Source organism: Thermobia domestica, chromosome 10, assembly GCF_964235325.1.
Source record: "Thermobia domestica chromosome 10, izTheDome1.hap1.1, whole genome shotgun sequence".
Classification (NCBI taxonomy): Eukaryota; Metazoa; Arthropoda; class Insecta; order Zygentoma; family Lepismatidae; genus Thermobia; species Thermobia domestica.
Window position 1 is genome coordinate 35,039,809 of NC_137463.1, and position 22,422 is coordinate 35,062,230.

The 22,422-nt window shown below is 34.7% G+C and overlaps 1 protein-coding gene across 1 annotated transcript in view; it reads left to right on the plus strand.

Annotated features, from left to right (window-relative positions):
* LOC145662436 (xyloside xylosyltransferase 1-like) overlaps window positions 1-22,422 on the plus strand; it is a 209,286-nt gene that overhangs the window by 185,522 nt on the left and 1,342 nt on the right. The window contains exon 2 of the mRNA XM_081728005.1: window positions 17,399-17,746. Coding sequence (XP_081584131.1) covers window positions 17,399-17,746 — 348 coding nt within the window. The remainder of the gene's footprint in view (window positions 1-17,398; window positions 17,747-22,422) is intronic.

Sequence of the window (22,422 nt, forward strand, 5' to 3'; positions counted from 1 at the left end):
GCACGATTCCAATTTTTAAAACCCTTTCTTAAATTGTCATCCAATATCCAGTCAGGTATGGTAATAACTCGCAAGGGTGGCAACATTGTGTTCCTGGGTGGGCGTCATAGTAAGCTGTATACCAGCCTACTGTCACTGGACTCCTCCATTCAATCAGACAATGACAAAAAAAAAAGAAAGAAAGAAAGAAGGTGTAAGCAAAACGAATATTTCCTTCTAACCTAAATACTGTACATTATGTGAATTTTAACGTTACTTGTATCCGCAAGTAATTTAATGAATAGTAATAGAAAATGTGGTCTGTGTTTTTTTTGTTAGTGCTCTTCCTGTAGGTAGGTTCCAACTAGGGTTGCCAGTCGTCCCGGTTTTCAGTGGAATAATTAACTGTCCCGAAAAAGGCTTTCGGGATCCCCGTTTGTCCTAGTTTTCGTTCTTCAGATTGAAAAAAAAAATCAGCCTGAAAGAACTAGTATGTCTTACCTAAAAACGTGAGGTTTTTGGAAGATATGTGTGGCCAATTAATTTTACTAAACAAACAAGGAGTTTGCTAATCAAATCCATTCTTTCACCCTACGGGTTGCTTAGCTTCCAGAAGGGGGTGGGGGTGGAAGGATTGGAAAAGAAAATATTCAAGAGGGGCATATGTTATGGCAATAATTTCTTGAATATCACTTTCAATAGGAAAGAATATATTTTCCCAGTATAATATTTTATACTTCAATCGGCTCTTCGTTCTGTCTGCTGTCTTCTGAGGCACAATTTTACAATCAAGCGTTTTATCCAATCCAGTGGATATACTATACAACAGAGTTGTCCAAATAGCGGCCCGCCAAACCATTTTCTGTAGCCCATAAAGCTCTCACAACATACGATTGTTATTACTGATAATATTTTCATTTATGTTCATTCTTTTAATGTTTCCACTCTTCTTTCGAAATAAGACATCCATTTAGCGCTTCTGTACAACAAAAAGGCCCGGACATCCAAGGCAACACTGGAGTCAGTAATGTAGCTATAGGCAAGGCATCGTTGCTGAAAGAACGATTACTTTAATTAACCAAACCAAACCAACCATACCAATTCACCATGAAAATTGTGAAGAACCGCTTCATAAGCTGCCTTGGAGATTCTTTTACATCTTCTGCGGCTCGCAACAACAGGATTGGATGTAGATATCCCAGCCCTTGTAAACTCTCCTAGTCACCCTCATTTATCACATTGAATGTAATATTTCAAATACATTTTTATATTTTTCTTTTGTAGTATTTAGTAATAATAATAATAATAATAATAATAATAATAATAATAATAATAATAATAATAATAATAATTTTATTATTATTATATTATTATAATAATAAAATTATTATTATTATTATTATTATTAGCTGCGGCCCTTCACCTTGTTAGCAAAGACGGTTATGGCCCTCAGGCTCATTATAATTGGACACCACTGCTATACAACATATCTTTGTAAGTGAAGTGAAGTGAATTGAATTTCTTTGTGTAGAGTGAAGTCAACGATCTTGTTTCACATTGCTAGTATCTAGTGTGCAAAGTGTTCCCATCATGCGCAAGTGTTCTTGTCAGGAGAAATACTCAAAGAAATAGTCATTTATACTGTAAAACAAGGAAGAAATGACCATGAAATATGTACAAATGTTACATTAATATAGTATTTTTTCTTGCTAAATGCTAACTTTGTATTTCTTTTAGGGTAGTGTTTCTGACTCAGATGATGACGCAACAATGTATCTCTTCAATCATAAATAGGAGGGTGTGTCGTAATTGGCGCAATATTTAGAAACTGTTAAACATAACAAATCGGAATTCGGAATAAGTAATGCCAGGCAGATCTTTCTATATTTCCTTTCCATATTCTTTATACATCCCTTGTGAGGCTTCATTTGTGTTAACTGTGTATAAAATGAACTGGAAAATTGAGAGTAGTAACCTGAAAAAAAAAAAAAAAACGTAATTAATTGATTCTGACCAAATAAATGTTGAGTAAGAACCCTGACCTTACGTATAGTCTGAGAATGGTGTCCCGGTTTTGCGTTTGCGGTTCTAACCCATACCGTAACATAGCTAAGAGGAATCAGTTTGTTATGCCAGTGGAGGAATAGATGAAAATGATCATAGAAATAAAGTCAAAATTGAGTATTGGAAATGGAAGGAGTTAATTGAAAATTAGGAATGTAGATACCATGTGTACAATGTATAGGAATGTGGCTTCTTACATTCAAGTTCACTTTCACACGTCCATTAAGATTCTTCCGCTATAAGGTATATTGACTTTTCATAGCAGCTCTCTCAAACTTCTTTGAAGTGGGAACCATCTTTATTAGTCAGAAGATTAGGATTAGATTTCTGGGCTTTCACATCTATAACCATATTAGCCCGTCACGTACGAGGGATGACGTCACTCGGCGATCACATTACCTGGGGAATTAGGAAAGAAGAAAGGAAAGGGGAAGGAAGGAAGCGGCCTGGGACCATTATATCAGGTACCATGCATCGCGTGATTTGTCTGGTATGAATGAGGAAACCCCAGGAAAACCCTCGTCCAGGATAGTTGGCCTGAAAAAATTTTACACTTTTTCGACCGAGTGTTCCTACCGGGAATCGAACCTGGGACCACTCGCACCAAATGCGAGAACGTTAGCGACTACGCTACGCGGCTGCTCTTGTTCCCTTCGAAAACATGTGTTTATTGGTAATGTTTTGAGAATATGTCACTATACCAGTTTACTTATTTTAAGATAGTGTTAATTAAAATTTCATTATGTTCGTATTAATAAAAGAAAATACATAGTTTTTTTTTCTTAATAATTGAAGGGTATTAAAAATATTTTATAACAATACATCTAATAGTATACAGCATAAGGTATACACGTATCATACTTAATTTACTTGATTTTTTTTTTAAAACTAGCGTTTGATCTAAGAGGACTACAAAAGCGTTGCTCAAGGATATTTGTGGTCCATGGGCCACAGTTTGAGAAACGTTGTCTTATAATATCAAAGAACGAGAAAGAACTGCATTTCAGTAATGGCGTAGCAATCATTATATCTCTTTAAGAGCAGACACTAAAATAAAACGATGTCCTGCATAATTATGCAATAACGAATTAGATATACATAACATTCGATAAAGGTCTCTGGACGGATTGGATTTTAAAAACCCGATATAACACTCTCGAAGCAAAGCCCGAAACATTCTCTTTCTTTCTTTTTTCTTTCTTTGGGGGTACAGTGTCTCGGTGGTAGAAGGCTTACCTCTGGTGCGTGGGAAGGTCCCTGATTCGATCCCCGGCCAAGTAAGCTTCTGGTTGACAACATCGTGTCCGTCGAATTTCTCAGGGTATTCAAGTTTCCTCCCACACTCTTATTCCACCGATTATTCCATCATTATTCACTTGTCTTAATCATTCGTTTCCCTTAGCTGAGAGGAGATAATAAAATGCATCTTACCATAATCATAGATAATGTTATTCTACAACAGCAAATATGGCCCTAAAGAATTTTCAGTGTTGCCATCCATAGAAATTACAGTGTTGCCAGAATGACAATTCCCCTAAAATGTAAGTTAAAAGAGTGACTAGAGGAACAAACTCAACTGCATTTGATTACATATCATGTTGTTTTGGTTTGCTGGGAACAACTTTTATAATAACGTTATTATTTAATTTTAATAACTGTATGTTAATACTATTTTATTACAAACTAAATACAACTTTTATTTAAAAAGTAGTTGACAGCAAACCTAAACAACATTATACATAATCAAATGCAGTGAAGTTCGTTCCCCTAGTCGCTGCCTTAACTTAGATTTTAGGGGAATTGTCATTCTGGCAACACTGTAATTTCTATGGATAGCAACACTGAAAATTCTTGAGGTTCATATTTTCTGTTGTAGAATAACATTATTTACGATTGTGGTAAATTGCAATTTATTATATCCTTTCACTTATGAATAAATAAGCAAAAGAAATATGGGAAATTTTGTATTATTTTTAGTAAGGCAGGCTCTTAACGGGCATAATCGTAGGACGTTAAACTGAAAAAATTCATTTCATTTCATCTTTCTTTCTTCTTTTTCCACCAGCTCGTGAGCCCGGAAGAAACGTGGATTGCAGATACTGGTTAATTAGAGATCTTATTTTATGCAACTTATTTTATCCGTAAGGTGACAAAACAAATTTTTGATTTATTACAATATTATCGACAAGAGCGCAACATTATTCAAATATAAGTATACCTAGGTATATGCTGAAATTTAACCATTGAGCATGGGCCACGGAACTAAGGTTCATGTCAGCGGTGCCAGTTTCTGTATAACTTTTTTTTTTGGGGGGGGGTCGGATATGTATGTTTCCTTGTCAGAAGAGTCAGATATCCAAACAAAGATAACTAGATCCTGGGATCCCAAAGAAACAGATGGGAGAGGTGGCACGTGATTCAAGTGCAGACGCTAGTACCTGAACTTCATAATGAAATGAAATCTTTGAGTTTTACGTCCCATGGTTATGCCGACTAGGCTAAAGGAGGCGATGATGATGAGAAATGAATGGAATGGTGGAATGAATAGAGTGCGAGGAAACGGGAGAACCCTGAGAAACCCCCCCCCACACGGTGTTTGTCCACCACAAAGTTTACTTGGCGCGAGCTGGGATGGAACCAGGGACCCCGTGCACCAAAGGTGAACGCTCTATCACTACCACTGAGCCACCGCGGTCCCTCTGAACTCCATAAATAATGTATGAATTCAGATTAGCGGATTGGTTTGCATGCGTGATTTCTGTTAAAATCTTGTTTGTCGTTGGAGGCATAATGATGTTAAAGTCATATGCTGAAGTGTATATATCCTATTTCAATTGATGTTCTGTTTAATTGACGTTCGTAGCACTTCAAGCCAAAACGTTCATAGTGCAGATGGAAACTACGTAACACTCATACTACCAACTCACATGACCTAGGATCCAACAAGGGAGCCCCTTGCACCAGAGGTGAACGCCCTATCACTGAGCTTGTTTCAACATATCGAGTCTGTGTGAGACGAATCTAACACTATAGTAGAAATGAAGTGCATAACAACATTAATAATAACAGTAATAATAATAATATCATTAGATAATGTAATTGGTTCCAAAAGTTAATTTGCACAATAACCTTTAATGACGTGAAATTAAGAGAGTACAGTGCCACTACCATTCAAAAAGAGCGTGATCTCTAATAACCAAACATGTATCATAAATTGAGCTCGTGATAAAAGTTACTATAGCACCATTGATTAATTTCAAGTTCTGTTTCTGTTCATTTAAAGCACAAAATATATAATTTGTTGCATGAAAATATGTCTATGATTTATTCCATATATTTAATTGTTATTTACGTCTGGTTGGCTTTTATCTTGGATTATTGGACAAACAAATATACAGACACACGCACGAAGGCAAAGGGAGTATAAAGTGTCTATAGATACAATCAATTTTTGCTGTCGGCTATTTACTGTAAATTCTGAACTTTTACTGTTTTTTATTAGATACATAAAATAGTGATTATTGCTTAGAAAAATGTGGTAAATAGACGGAACAAAAATTTACAGGACAGAGGTATTAAATTGGGTTGAAAATTTTAAATGAGAATATAGTATGAAAATCCCATGTATCAGTAATTGCTAATGTACAGGATGTTCAATATACAATGCAACACGGAGTTTGGGACAGTAGAACTTTTGAACCTGAAGTGATACACCAGGCCTAATTGTTATACCAAAATGAAGCCTTGTTCATGCATATATTTTTAAACTAGGAAGCAGCGATTGAAGTACACTAGGAACCTCACAGTGTTGCCAGATGTAACCAAAGTTTTTTTTTTTTTTTTTTTGCAAAACATGTAAATTGACTCATAACTCGTACGTATGGATGTTCTGTCGTTAATTTTCAGTTTGTTTAGTTGGAGTATCTTGGAAACATATGAAGCAGAAAAAAAAATCATTTCCACCGATAACTAATCGGATGAGACCTCTGTAAGGGGGAACTAGGGAAATCGTTGTTTTCATAAATTAACACTCTGAATTGGCAACCCTGCTGCTACGAGATCATCCAAAATATAGAAAAGCACACAGTGTGAACATTTTCGCCTTCTACGATTCCTCTCTTCAACAATGTTTCAGCTTTCAACTGCCCCATTATGTCTCTACCTTTCTCACTGAAGCTTATGCCTTGTTTGCGACTCTTCTTCATTCACTTCAGCATCAGTATACATCTATCTGTATCGCCACTGATTCTAAATCTCTCCTCCAATCCTTACAATCTTCCCCTTGGACATCAAAATCCTCCTGGATTCTTTATGAAATCCGTTTTCTTGTATACCGCCGGACTTCCCTCAACTATACTACTTGCTTAATTTGGTCCAAAGGCCATGTCAACATCCTCGGGAATTCTCTTGCCGATGCCGCAGCCCGTTTCGGAGCCCTGCATGGCACTCCCATTGATCTTTCAGTCTCGCCTATTGACCTTTTTCCACGACTTATTACACTTCATTATCAACGCTGGACTGCTTATAATGCCTCCTGTACTAAGGCACGTTGGTACTGGCACCATCCTTGCTCTCTCCGCTCTCCATCTTGGTTTATTCAACATCCTTTCTCTCCCTCCTACCTCCATTTTCTGCTCCGTAACAGACTTCACATTCTGTATACTCCCCAACGCTTATATCTTCTCCGAAAACGTACCACTCCACTTTGTAATTGTGGTCTCGACACTGGCTCTATCGATCATCTCATTTTCTCTTGCCCTCTCTATCAACAATATCGCCCGCCATTTCTCTCTATTCTTCATAAATTTCACGGTTCTGGTCGTTTTAATGTAGATTCGCTCATTTTCACCTTATCACCACCTGTTCTAACTGCTTATTATCTTTATTTACAAAGAACTAAGTTATTCAGCATCTTATAAACATCTCTAAAGATTCATCCCAATTCCTCATCTTTTTCTTTTCATCAAACCGAATATAATTGCCGGGAGAGCGATCTTCGCTAAGGCAAGAAACAACCGCAGAAGAAGAAGAACATGAACATTTTCATTATCGAATGGACAGCATAATCATCAGCAGAGAAATGAAGAAAAAATCAACATTATACAATACAAGCATCGAAGCATGTTTCCAGTGCAGTATGCCATGAGTTTAGTGATACATTTTTGATATATCAATGGCTTTTAGTATGCAGAAGAATGTATGAAGCATTTTTATTTTATCCATTTTATCCATTTTAAACAGTGGATTCCGTCTTATATTTCCTACAGCGACGATTTTGGCCGGGTAGACACGGCTTACACAAAAATTTTGAAAAATATACGAACGCTAAAAGATACAATAAAGAGTAAATATATTTTCCTCTATTTATATTAATGGTAGATAATTACTTAACAAATAACACCAACCACCACTGTAAAAGTAATTTCCTACTGTCATTAATCAGTCAAATGTGTATATGTATTCATAAGCGAGGGAGCGGGCCTATCCAAAATTAAAATCCTAAAGTTGCCTATGTATACATATATATTGGACTGTGCATAAGCCGGACAAACACCGTGTGCGTGGGTTTCCTCGGTGTTCTCCCGTTTCCTCGCACTTTCTTCATTCCACTATTTCATTCATTCCTCATCATCACCGCCTCCTTTAGCCTAACCGGTATAACCGTGGGACGTAAAACTCAAAGATTTCATTTCATTTTTTTATGTATAAGCCGTATAATATTTAATTTTTGCATGCCATTTTTCTAAAATGTGCTCTTATATTAGCCGCAAATAACCTAGACGTGTGTTTTGAAGTCCTAGCTAGTGAAAATTAGTTCAATTTTTTCGATTCGAAAGTCCCCTTTCCGTACGACATTGTCTACATGAAACAAACCTAAATTACCGACTAGTACGAGACATTCATATGCATTTTTTAAAAACTGTTGCATTAATAGATGGACACCCCTTTTCAGCATCAAAGATCTGGAACACTATGCATGGCAAGCATCGAGAATTGAACCAAGAGCCACGCTCAAAGAAAGCATACGCTTTAGCCACTTGGTTACGAAGAACCTCTTTTATGATTAAAGTAACTAGTTGAAAAGGAGGAAATGATTTTTCGTTATAAATCAGAATCAGAACTAATTAAAGCTACTGGGCCATGTGTTGATCAAATTATTGAGTTAATTTCCGCACATCCTTATGCCTCTGAGAAAGCTTCCTTCTTTAATTCGCTTATCATTCGTGTTTAGACTTAGAAATAGATAACGTGAGAAATTATGTATAATGATTATGATAAATAATCATTCACGTATGTGCAGGAGGCATCTATGTTCTACTTTTTTTTTTTTTTTTTTTTCATGTGAACGTCTGGATCGAAGGATGAATGGTTTTCATTCATTGCAGACTCCACTGACATCTAGTGAACAGTATTAGAACTATGTAGAGATCTAGGGAGAAAAATCGCTGATGCGAGGACAACGGAAACGAGAAATAAATCGAATCACTCTATCGAGTATGCAGGGATGTAATGGGGCGTATACGGCATATAAATTACCCACCCAACATTTTTGTATTCCGGCGTATACTCACCTTAAATTAATGAAAGAACGAATTTATATGAAATAGGGTGCACGCTATATTTTTGAAAACAACGAGCGTATACCTATCAAAAATTCTACCGTTACATCAGTGCCAGTATGATATAGTATGCAGCCGGGATGGAGGGCGACCTAGATTCGTTTCCCGCTGAAGAGGTCCTGAGCGATTTGAATTGGCATAAGCCAAGCAAGGATCCGTCCAGGTGTTTGCTTGGCCTACAGCCTTGCACCTCTTAAACCCACGATTCTACCGAGTTTCAAGTTTCTTTTCCTATTTCAAGCAACATCTAAAAGATAATATTTTGTATACCAAGAAAACGCCCATTTAAATAACATGGGAATTTCTTCATCCCCCTTTAAACCGCTTAAAAACTAAAAATATTAATTTTTGGGTATTTTCTGTGGATTAGTTGCGGAAGGCTACAATCATGTCAAATTTCATCATTCTATTTCTGACGGAAGTGCCTAACATTTTGGGATGTAGAAGATGTCCCATATAAATAACATGGGAAAGATTTTTCAGTTCCCCCATAAAACCACTCTAAAGTTGGAAATTTTGTATTTTAGTGAGGTAACGCTAATGGAAACGTAAAACCGTACCGAATTTCAAGCTTTTATTCCAATTCCAAATATCTAAAACATCAGATTATAGGTCCAAAAAAAGTTCCATTTACATAACATGGGGAATTTCTTCATTCCCCCTTCAGATCCCCCCCCTTTTTTTTTTTTTTTTTTGCAATTTTCGTGTGAGTTAGTCGCGAAAAGCTACAATTATGACAAATTTCAACTTTCTACGTCAACTGGAAGTACCCGTTATTTTATGTCAGTGAGTGAGTTCATGCAATTTTATGTATATAGGCCTATATACATAGGAAGGATAGGATATATAATGTTTATAATTTTCTATCCTCATTCTAATGTGGCTATCCTGAGCTTATTCAACATATTGAAACTATTTGCAAAGAAATCCTACAAAAAATCTTGGTTATATTTATCGGGTCAGTAAAGATTTCCAAAATGACCAAACTTTAATTGTGCTGTATTATGCATAGTACCTCAGGTTGAAATTAGAATATTGTAATACTATATGGAACCCTAATATACAGAAATACTCATCATTGATTGAACGTACTGAAAATAAGTTTTTAAAGCTTCTTACACTTAAGAAAACCAAATTCTACCCGAAATTTGAAAGCTACATTAACCTTGTTGAAAATTTTAAATTTGAAACTTTAGAACTCAGGAGAAGAAATATTGATTTACTATTTTCACACAAACTCTTTCATGGCAAAATAGACTGTCCTGATCTTAACGAACAAATATGTATCCAAGTACCATCCACTAAATTGCGCACTGATTCGATTTTTTGTTTGTTTGTTTGTTTGTTTGTACGACAGCGAAAACAGATGTCTTAAGCAGATCTGCTATGTGGAGAGTTAGTGCAACCTATAAGTTAGTTAAAGAAAATTTCAACCTTGACGTACTGGCAGTGGACGTAAATAGTTTTAAGAAGTCTATTAATTTTGTAAGCTGAATGTAATTATTACCAATAGTTCTATTAATCCATGTAATCTGTATAATGAATATACTATGTAACACTGTAATTAGGCATGTGGCTGTTGTGTTATATGCCAATAAATTAAATTTTAATTAAGCTTTCTAGGCCTTTCCCGTAAGGAGGGTGACCTGTACTACTTATAAACATAAGAAAGAGAGAGAGATACTGTGATAGAGAAACTACAACGAATAGTTATATACATCGCCAAAGGCTAGTATTTGTCATCAGGTAACATTTTCGAGGAGATATGTGATCATCACATTGATTCCTATTCTTTCCTTTTAACTAGAGCCCACCACCAATTTAAATGGTTTCTATTTTCTTGACTATGTTGGGTTAGCAGCTTCGTAAGTTATATATGATCAACTTATAATATTATAACTGCATAGTTTTGGATAATAGTGTAATGTATCCTGCTTGAAGAAATGATTTCCTTACCGCAACCCTACTCCTAAGATCACAGATCGGAAGGGCTGGGCCACCGTCCTATTTGATACCAATTAAAAATGCCTCTTCCATAGTTCTATTGGTTCTTCCGGAGCAGTAAATGTCTATTCCATTTACTTGTTTTTCCAATGAACTTTGCTTAACGAGAAATTATTATTTTTGTACGATCAGTGCGTTTCCGTGTAATATGTTCACCACTTTGTAACTATCCTTCAAGAGTCCGATGCACTACTCCGCCTGGTCACTGAGCGATTTTTCCCAAAAAGAATGACTCTTTTCTCTCAAAATAATCTCTTGAACATACTTCGACTCTTAGTTAACAGTTTCTGTTCCACAATTTATAGTATTTGCATGTTCTTCACACTATTTAAATGGATCACGCGAATAAAAACAGAAAGATTGCATATCTCAGATTTGCATCCAATGCCCATATTACGACACGATTCAATAGGGCATACACAACTGTCAATTGAAGTAAAGAGACGACTGAGTTCAAGGTTCATAAACACATCACGGTGTCGTTGAAACGATGCATCATCAAACAAAGCGTGACGTTAGTTGTCTGTTTATTACCAAGCAGCATTCCTCAATAAATTTGTCTCGATGTCAACAAGATCATGAATTTTCGTATCCTTATATGCAGTGCGGATTTACTGCATATAAGCTAAATAAGCTATAGCTTAGGGCCCCACTCTCTTGCAGACTCCCAAAAACATAAAGGAAAAAATTGGATTTATATTTCCAAAATATAAGAAAAACAGTAAATAAGATAAAATCTACATATAGCAAAAGTGCTTCGTGTTGTGTAAGTCCTATAATGTAATTAATGAGTTCCCTTCTGCTAGCCTAATTTTAAAAATATCACTAGTTTCTTCATCATATAGGCCACCTACGTTCATCTGGACACATAAAGGGCCCCTGTTACCTTCAATAGCTTAGGGCCCCAGCAAACCCCAATCCAGCTCTGCTTATATGAACAACGCAGAAGATTTACATCTAATAGCCTACTTGAAGGTTGGTACTTTAGGGTTTATTGCAGGAGAGTTCTGACTATTTGATACCACAAATTATTTATCGATCTGTAATACATTTTAAAATATTTTAGTTAGTAGCAACACGACCACTCTGAAAAGGGGGTGAAGTTTTCGAGTAGGGACCTGACCCCTCTCCCTTCAGCTCCGCCACTGAGGGATACGGAAGGAATGGGGAAAGTCGCGCGAAGCGCTAAAAAGAACCACAACCTCTAATGCCCTACATTTTTTGTTCAATGTTGTTGCCAAAAGGATAAACCACATCAGGAAGACTATAGACTTGAGCATAAAAAGGCCGACAAGTCAGAGAATTTCGAAAAATATATGCTGACGAAAAATTTTTTAGTCTAAAAATGTGGACATGTCCGCATAAATACCGACATATTTCATATTTAATAAAATAATTGCTTCTTGCCTTCCTCGAAATGACCCCCCTGATTTTAGAGAACATTATGGAACCAGCTTTACATCATGATGATGCAAGAAAGCGTTAATATCTTAATGTGAATCTTTTAGAGATTTATATTAAACGATTTAGTTCTTGGTTTTAAATGAAAAGATAAGAACTGAAATGACCTTTCAGCATGTACTTATGTTTTGTTTAATATATAACTTATGCACCGGTATTCTTTGTTAGTTAGAGCGTTAAGCTTCCTGGTATAATGTGTGGAGAACAAGCCAAACAGCATGTAAAAAAAAGATAATATCTCTATTTTTTTTACAGCTATTTGAGAAGAAATGAAAAAGAGAAACCGATATTTATTATGAGATTAAAACGAAAATGTATCAAATTAGACATGCTGCCATAGCAAAGAAATTTGATGTCTTCCGGTGTTAAGATATAGTAGGTTAAAAGAAGAAAAGGATAAGGTACTTTGCCCTGTATGCATGTATATAATATATATCTTACGAGTTTACACATTTTTAATTAAAATTATTAACAAATTAGTTTTCTTTTTTTAATAATTATTTTGCGTAGCAGACATTGTTGCATACTAACTAACCAGCTGTACATATTAGAGCTTTTCCAGTAAAATTAATTTTAAACGGTAGAAACTTAGTTTTAATTTTTGAAATATTTTGATAAATGGTATAATGACTTCTGATCATTCATTTCAAGAACGTTGTTTTGACATTTCAAAAAAGTTAAATTTTCTTATTACTGTTATACTTGATTTGTGTATACAAAAAAGACAACCAAGGACGGAATTTCTGGCATGGTAATATCAACATTAGCTGTAGTAGAGACATTTCTTTTTATTTCACGACTGTACTCCACCGTAAAAACGTTAACTGTGGTCTATTGAACGTAAGTTTTTATGTAGTTGTTCTCCAGAACTAGATATTACTGTTGTCTGTGGCGTTTTCTTCTTTGGTTAGGTCAGACAAGGGTAGGGTACGAAGAAAGGTCACATTTTGTTACGACCTATCATTTAATCCATAATAATGAAATGAAATCTTTGAGTTTAACGTCCCACGATTATGCCCTTTAGGCTAAGGAAGACTAATGATTAAGGCAAGTAAATGACGATGAAAGAATTGGTAGATTGAAAATGTGGGAGCAAACGGGAGTACTCTGTGACACAGATGAAGTCAGGAGCTCTACCACTGACCCACCATGCTCTCATAAATTATAATAGGCTATATATTATAATAGTATAATATTATATATTTCTATACATTGGTAATACCTAAGAACTCACACTTAGACTTGAGCATTGTGGCTGCCTTTGACTGTCGTACAGCCTGCTCAAAATTGATTTACTATCAAAGACTCCATTGTAAAAATTAAATGTGTTGTATAAAATATAGAGGCCTTCTTGATGACATAATAATTATTTTTGAATTCTAAAATTTCATAACATACAGCTCACAGATGACGAGAAGAACCCTAAAACAGGGGTAACGGGGAAAGGTCAATGACACGGTCAAGTCCATTTTCGGTTTTTGACGTGTGGTCTATACTTAGATGTCGTCTGCCACTCCGGGTAAAGTTATATGTGTGCTATTCCGTGGTGTCATCTGAAACCCCCCGTGCGAAAAGTGGGCGAGCCCATACCTACGTCACACTACTTCTGCTAGGGTTCTTCTCGTCATCTGTGAGCTGTACCTCATTTCGGTGCGCAACACACCAATGTGTCGCGACACACTGGTTGAAAATCACTTAATTGTTTGCGATGGAGCTTAGCGTCCTTTTTCAGCATTTTTTTTAAAAAAAAGAAAAAAAAACGTAAATCATGGATCGACAAGTAAGGTAGGGTTCGAAGCACATGAGCTTTCGTAAGAGAATTGACCCGTGGCCTCCGCAAAGTACAGTATATGGATGATAACTACGAGGGTACCACTCAGTAGGGCGCCCATGGCTGGCTCTAGGTATTTTGATACCCTAAGCTAGAAATATTTCGGTGGCCCCTGATTTGGTAACATTAACTTTTTTTTGTTTACGTAAAGGACCTTTACCTAGATAAAAAAAATACCCTCCTGACCTGAACACACGTTAATGTCATTTCACTCTCGATCAAATACACGGGGCCGCGATAACTCAGTGGTAGAGAGTTCACCTCTAGTGCATGGGGTACTTTGTTCGATCCCAGCTCGCGCCAGGTAAAGTTTGTGGTGGACAAAAAACATGTACGTGGTTTTTCTCGAGGTTCTTCCGTTTCCTCCCATTTTCTTCATTCCACCATTTCATTCGTTTCTCATCATCACCGTCTCCTTTAGCCTAGCCGACCTAACAGTGTGATGTAAAACTTCAGATTTTCGATGAAGTGCACGGTGAAGCTTTCTACCATATATGGTAGCTCCCCAAAAGTTTCTCTACCCGTAAAAAATTTTTCACCCCCCCACCTACCAAGAAATAAAAGCTGATTTCGTCACTGGTACTATCTGCGCAGTTGTAATGAATTGCATCCGGATCACATGATTGTCAACTTTCTAGCATAGTTTCGTAGAAAACTTTTTTTTTCGCTTGAAACATAAACATGAAATATTACACTGTTTAAATGTATTTTAAAATTATTTTTATATACGTGTTATAAGTGTTTACATTTTTACCTAAATTTATTGCCTATAATTTTCGAGATGTCTAATTTTTTTTTTTTTTTTTTAAGTTATTTAAGTCAAGGAGGAGGAACAGTGTAAAGTTTCAATTTTCATTATCGGCAAAATGAGATAGAAAGTTTAAATGTGATTGGTCGTCCTGGAGAGCCATACATAGTTAGGAAGCGTTCCTTGACCTGACGTAACCCATCATAGAAACAGCCTCGTTAGCTTACTGCTCCACTTCTACTGAATGACATAATTTGTGTTGTCAAATCGCTGAATAATATTAAGTGGCTTTGTCGTCTCGGGGAAGAGAAAGAAGTCGGTGTGGGTGCTATATGAGATAAATAGCAAGAATGAGAGAAACTTTCATAACTACGTATGTCGGTTTCCATATAAAGGGTCAGGGCGTCTATTAGTCACGAGTCATGAAAAAGTCACGAAATCAGAAAACGGTCATGAAAATCAAGAAAAAGTCACGAAATTTAGCTTTTGGGTCACGATTTTTTTTTTATTTGTGCAAATATAAGTATAGACTGGAAAATTTTGTTCTATAAAATGTCAAAATTTACCACCAAAATTGTTTATGATCGGCTTTATATGGTACCAAATCGCAAGCAAAGCACCCTTCTATCGCACGCATGAAAATTCGGCCCAATTCGCACCCAAATTTGCTATTCAGAATGTTACTAAATTTTATGGTTTCTGAAAGAAAAGGTCACGAAAACGTCACGAAATTTCATTTTGGAATTTTAGTAGCCACACTGAGGTACTTGGACGAATGAGTGGACCCGTTCTTGCCGAGAAGTCGGATGCTTTTGCTGATTATACCTAAATTCGTAACATTTCTGGTCATTTTCAATCTCTAGAATAAAAACATATTTTCTCTCTTTTTTTTTTTTTTTCGAAAAATAAACTTTTGGAGAGAAATAATATTGGTATATAATATTTCTCTCAAAAGAAATGTCCTTTAGTGTTAGGAAATTTAATGATTTACGCTTGATAACCATTTGAAATTTATCCTGCTTACTAAGAACAAGATGGAATCAAACGCGCATCCAGATTTTTTGTTGAAAGAGGTCCAAGCTTTGGAGCGGTCCAATACTGCAACCACTATGTCTATGTAGTATTGAAAGGGTATTATTATTATTCTGCACCCGTAGAAGACGATAAGTAATTGTAAACATTCCTTCGACCTATATTTTCAGAAAAAATAGTGATAGAATTACTCTGTTTTTATTAGGGATGTGCAAAACCGTTTTTTTATAAAACCGGAAACCGGTTTCTGGAAAACCCGAAAAACGACATTTCGGTTTTGTCTAAAAACCGGTTCGGTTTTTTCCACCGAAATCGGTTTCGGTTTTCTCCAGAAACCGATTCGGTTTATAACTGAAATCGGTTTCGGTTTTCACTGAAACCAGAAAACAACAACAACAACAACAAAACTATTTCTGTGGAAACGGAATTCGTTTCCGGAGAACGACGAAACACTATTCTGGTCAGAAATAGAACAAATTTTGAAAAAAAAAAACGGAACCGATTTTGAATTAAACCGAAACCGGAGCCGGTGGAAGACCGAACCGGTTTGGGAGAAAACCGAAACCGTTCTTTTGAAAATTTTCAAAAACCGATTTCGTTTTTTCTAAAAACCGAAAAACCGTTTCTTTTTGCCCACCACTACTTTTTATAAGAGAAAGAGTACCGATGAAGGGTAAAATCAAATTTTCATGCCAGATCACTCATTTCCCTGTTAAACAAATATTTTATTTAGTTAGGAAGTTTTGGGAGGGTCCGTACCCGATGGGCCACCCGTGGGTGAAGGAAGGATGAAAGCTTTTGATTCTATTGTCAAAAGTAATTATTTAATAGGTTAGATATTAATTCAAAACTTAAGAATTCGCCTCTCACACCTTTCAAATCCTATGCACCTTAATATCCTGTGAAATTGTATTTCTTTGAAGTTGTACTGTTTAAAGTATAAACTTTCTGATTTTAGTGAAATAAACTAATAGGCGTTGCCAAGAATATCACTGTAAGCCTATAGTTATCTATAGAAAACGCAACGGATGTAGTGCAAATGGTTTGAGTTAGCTCATTCACTATTTGAACCGTAACACATTCTGGTTCACTTTCAAGTCTTTTAGAACGCTACAGAAATCAAAATATGAAACTCAGTATTCTTGACGTTATTTCTATTTTTTTTTTAATATTATCGTTGATGAATACCCGCGCCATCTTTGTTTTAGCTCACTGATTTACACACTACATTATTTTGCTGTTTTCTCTGAATCGAACAGGAATTTTAGTGGTTTGGTTTAACTGATTTCTTCATTTTTTTAAAAAATGTGCCTTACTTCATGAAAACTTAATTTTGCATTGTATAATTTTTAAATGTAAAAATGTAATGTTTTAAATTAAACTTTGTAAGTAATGAAATTCATTTGAAGAAACCAAGAGATAAATATTCAGCTGGATTTGTAGAAGAAACCAACAGAACCAAACCATTAAAAATTCAGTTCATTTCAGAGAAAACAGAGAAATGATTCGCTATATAACTCAGTGGACTGAAAAATAGGGTTTGCCAAGGTATTCAACACCGTTAAGCTTAAATTATGCTTCGTTGTATCTGAAGTTTTATCTTTGCATTGTTCCGTTGTTCGTAATCCGCTAATGTGTTTTGTATTTGTTTCATTTCAGGTGGACTATCTAGATATCCACGCCATTACCCGTAACTTCAGTGACGTCATTCAGACGATGAAGCGTCACTTCCTGTCGCCTACTTCCAAAAGCAAGTACTTCGACGATCTCTTTCACATCGCCCCTCTGTATCATCGGATGCTGCCTTTCTCCAAGCTGGTGGTGATCGACGCCGACCTCAAATTCCGAACAGACATCGCCGAGCTGTTTCGTCAATTCCAAGCCTTTAATGAGAGTCATCTGATGGCCCTAGCCCCCGATCTTTCGCCGATGTATAGAAATGCCTTCCATTCATATCGATCCAAACACCCTGGGACCCCAGTTGGAGAGCCATGGCCTGGTTTACAGGTAAATAAGATGATTATCGTTTTCTACTTAAAATGTTGTACTCCTTATGCGTATAGGGGAGACGAATGTAATGGAGATTGGTGGAGGACGGGGATCACCGGAGTTTTTAGAAACTACATGCACAGTTCGGGAGACTTTTGATATGTTGTTCAGGGCATCAAATAGAACAAATGTACCAATTTTTAGTTTCACTCTATTTTGTACAAGGTTAAATCCTAAAGTGACTACTGGGCTAGAATAACCGTACAGGTAGAGTTTAAATAAGTTATTGAAACTGTTACGACTTATTTTAATTTTAATAACTAAGTATATAGTCTGGTCAGAAAAGTATTAATTATTTAAGTAATAGTTACAGAGTTATATGGATGAAATATATTCATAGTAATTAGTTAGGCCTCTTTTTTTTAGGAAACGAAAATTTTAAGATCTGGACATCTATTAAGTTGGGAGATATTATTTCAACTTACTTAACATATTCTTCTTCGTAATTTAATGTTTATTTTTTGTTCCTTGCAGAAATTTGTGCCTTATAAATATATATTTAATATCAAGTATTCAATTTGAGCTGTAAAGTTACTAAATTCTGGTGTTAATGAGCTTAATCCTCACACGAATGACATTGTGGAAGTACACACAATAAATTTGAACTCATCCTACAAATCTTGGCACCCAGTTTCTTCAAGTACACACAAAATTCACTTCATAAGTTGCTAACAAGTTTTTATGGCATTAAAACACGATTTATATAGAACAGGCAGGAGTCATTAATATATGTCACTTATATACTATACCTATGTCAATACGGTGAAAGAAAAAAAAATGGAAAGTCACTTATAGAATAAGAGTTTTATTTATTAGAAATTTATGTTTTGAAAAACAAACAATACATTTGAACTCATCCTACAAATTTTGGGCCCCAGTTTGTTCGAGTACAAAAAGTATTTACTTTTTAAAAGTTTATACAAATAAGTTTAGTGCATTTTTTTTTCCCATTTTTGAAACTGAACAAAAATCATCATAACTTCATGTCAAAGAAAATGGACCTATCTGTCTTAATTTCTGCAGTCATTTTTACGTATCCTCATAAAAGTTCATAAATCCGAAAATTATAATAACAGAACTACAAAAGTATAACGAATATTTTCCAATGATTGGTAAGACTGTTGAAGTACTGACTAGCAATGTAAAGTAAAAGTATAATGTGTCAGCTTCTGGGTATGAGTGCAAGGACTTCTTGCTAAATTGTTTGGCTTTCAAGTTTATTTTCCTCAGAATAAGATGGCACAGTATGAACGTTTTTTGGATGATGATTTTTCTAGACAATGACTGGAAATTACCAACTAACTAACTAAATAAATAAATAAAAAGTATGTAATTAGCTTTGTTCACGTAGGTTACTTTTGTAAGAATTAATTTTTTCTTCTATCATGTTTATTTCATTGTTATTTATGATATCGTTTCTGTTTAGTTGAAAAATATGTAGTGGCAAGAAATTTCAGTAATAGAATACAATTAAGTAAAGAGATAATTGGGTGATTAGTACACGAATACAAAAAATAAATAAATAAAAATAAAAATAAAATAAAAATAAAAATAAAAATAAAATGTTAAGAATAGTTTTATTGAGTATGAAAGAGAAGTTGTATTCAGTACAGAAGAAATTGTGTCATACATTATAGAATTATAAAATATAGTGTTTCTCGTTAAGTTTATGATTTAGTATGACCGAAGATCGGCATTTATAGAAACGGTTATTGTTACTTTTTCTACGATTGTCTTCCAGTATTTTTGGTGCTTCCATTGGATTCCTAAACACATTATTTGACTCCAAACATGGCTATATATATAACTGCGATCTTATTTCTATTTTGGCGGCCATGTCTTCTTCTCATTATTAGAGTTTCAGGTTCCAAGTTGTATAAAAATAAATTGATATACAAGTCAAATGAGTGTAAGAAGTAGCTTTATTTTTATATATTTATTTATTTTAAAAAAGGTTCCTTCGTGACTACCATTTAGATTATGTCATTACAGACGAAAGTGTGCCTTAACCCTTAAGCGCGCAACTTTGCATATATGCAAAGTTTACTTTAAAATTGTATTGCGTCATGTAGTTTCTAGTTCTCACATAGAAAAGCAGCTTTGCGTATCAGCTAAGATTCCCTTTCACTAATGGAGTTCTGAATATCCCCCTCTAGATGTCATAGTAAGCCAGCGTTGGACTCTTTGTCTTACTTGTTGCACGCGGAGTTACAAAATATTGTCATTTTTGAGCTTTCTTTTCTCGTTTAGGTGGGCAGGTTTCGAACTGTTGAGTTTTTTTTGTTTTTTTTTTTTTGTGTGTGTGTGTGTGTGTGTGTGAGTGAGTGAGTGCAAAAGTGTAGTGAGTGCAAAAGTGCAAGTACGCTGACATTCGTCGCGTTTTATTGGTTCTGTCTGGTTTTAGTAGACTTTGCAGATGTCAACGCGCAACTTTGTATAGACTCTGTATGCAAACACTATAAAATATCCCATAGACCGCATATTATTTGCATTATTATTATTTTTTTTTTAATCCCATGTTTCCTACGCCAAAACCACTCCAAATTTTAAAAAATCAGTTTGATCGAAAAAAATTACGCGTTAAAGGGTTAAAACTTGAGGTTTGGGCCTTTATACACTCAAGAGGGAATGTAGTGTGAGTATCAGCAATAATAATAATAATAATAATAATAATAATAATAATAATAATAATAATAATAATAATAATAATAATAATAATAATAAAGCTTTCTAGCCCCATTCCGCATTCTATACATCCATATACAAGGATTGATGATGGAAAGAGGAACACCAAAATTTATATTTATCAGACACGTACGTGAGCCGTGAGTTAAGGGAGAAGGGGAGAAAACTTGTTTAAGTCTCCAATCAACTTATCTGAAATCAAAGATAATAACAGTGTTTGATTTAATCATTTGAGCACCGCGGCGCAAGAGCTTATTTGGGTCTAGGCAGCTACATAGGTTGTTAGATTTGAAAGGATTGCAGCTTTTAACCTCGTACATTTCATTGTTATGTAATTTTTAAAATCTCTTGTTTGTGAAAAGAATGTTGAAGATAAAAGAAAGGTAAGTTAGTGTATCAAGGTTGTATGCGTAAAATAGCGCCCCTTTCTTTATCCGTGTCTTAATTGCTATTGCAAATCGCACACGTATCGGTATTGAACTATTAAATTATTAGGCAACAATAGAAACACACAGTTGATCTAATTTATTGTCAGCACTAATGAAGATATGATAAAATTTGAAGTAGCTTTAAAAGTGTAATAGAGGTTATTACATTTACTTAAGGTTGCCTCATAATAAATAAAAATCCACAGCTGGGTTCAAGATCATGTTTAAAAGCTTGATTTAACAAGTTCACAACATTTGTAAAGAGTTTCCCTCAGATCGTATCTATGAGCACATATTTTCATTTAATAATAATAATAATAATAATAATAATAATAATAATAATAATAATAATAATAATAATAATAATAATAATAATTACAGAGTATAGACTATTAGAATCAATACTTGAGCCAGAAAATCTGCCTGGGAAGAAGTGGGAAAGAAAAAAAGAGTGCACTTGTATGATCGTATGCATTTCGGTGATATAGTAAATGTGGAAGAAAGAAAAAACTCAATATTGAAAACTGGCAAAAGACATGGAAATTAGGAAGTCTGAGTAGGAAAGACGTGATGCTTTAACTGTCGAGGCATCAATCATTGATCCCAATAATATAAATACAGTGAAAGACCAACTTTTACAGTTTAATTATTGATTAAAATGTGTATATATTGTTACATAATAAATTGGCACATAATAATGCATAAGGTTTTTTTCATAAAATTAAAATGAATGGTTAATTAAAATTATATTTTTAGTGTATGTATGTTTGTACACGGAAGGTGAGAAATAGTTAATAAAAAGCAACAACGTATGGTTAAGGTTAGTTGTGCGAATGAGAAAACAAACTTTTTCATTAAAAGCAACAACATAACAGCCAGTTGACCTTCACGTAAGCTTTTTGGTCCGTTGTTTTTACCAAACATAAACACATTTGGTGACGTGATATATAAAAAACTTTTTTTAAAAACTTCTCAAAAAATAGCAGCAGCAGAAATAATTATTAAAAAACAATTTTTAGAATTTTTTGCGCAATATGTCAAAAGGTTAAATTATATAAAAAGCATAAAAAAGGTATAAATCATTACAATTCACTATTTACTTCTCCGTCAAATTATATGTTCTAAATCAATCATTTATAAAAATCTTCAGAGACTGCCATGGAGTTTAAAACACTTGCTTTGTAAGTACCTTTTTTTTTTCATAATATCCCTTCTCCACTTTAAAAAAAGAAAAGTTTTAGTAAAACTGTGCCATCTGGCATATATGAGTAAAACGTCATTCATCATTGTGGATACAAATCTCCTAGTAACACGCAACCCACTATACAATTCAGTCATAATAAATTGTATCTTTAAATAAAATCTCTAATTCTCATTTCAAGCCACTAATACTAACCACACTCAAAATTTAAAGTACACGGCATAGCCTAACTTTCAAAAAAATCAATTTGCATATCAAATTTATTTAGTCAACTTCCTATCTATTTATTTTCAATAAATTGCTTTTACATTTTTTAAAAA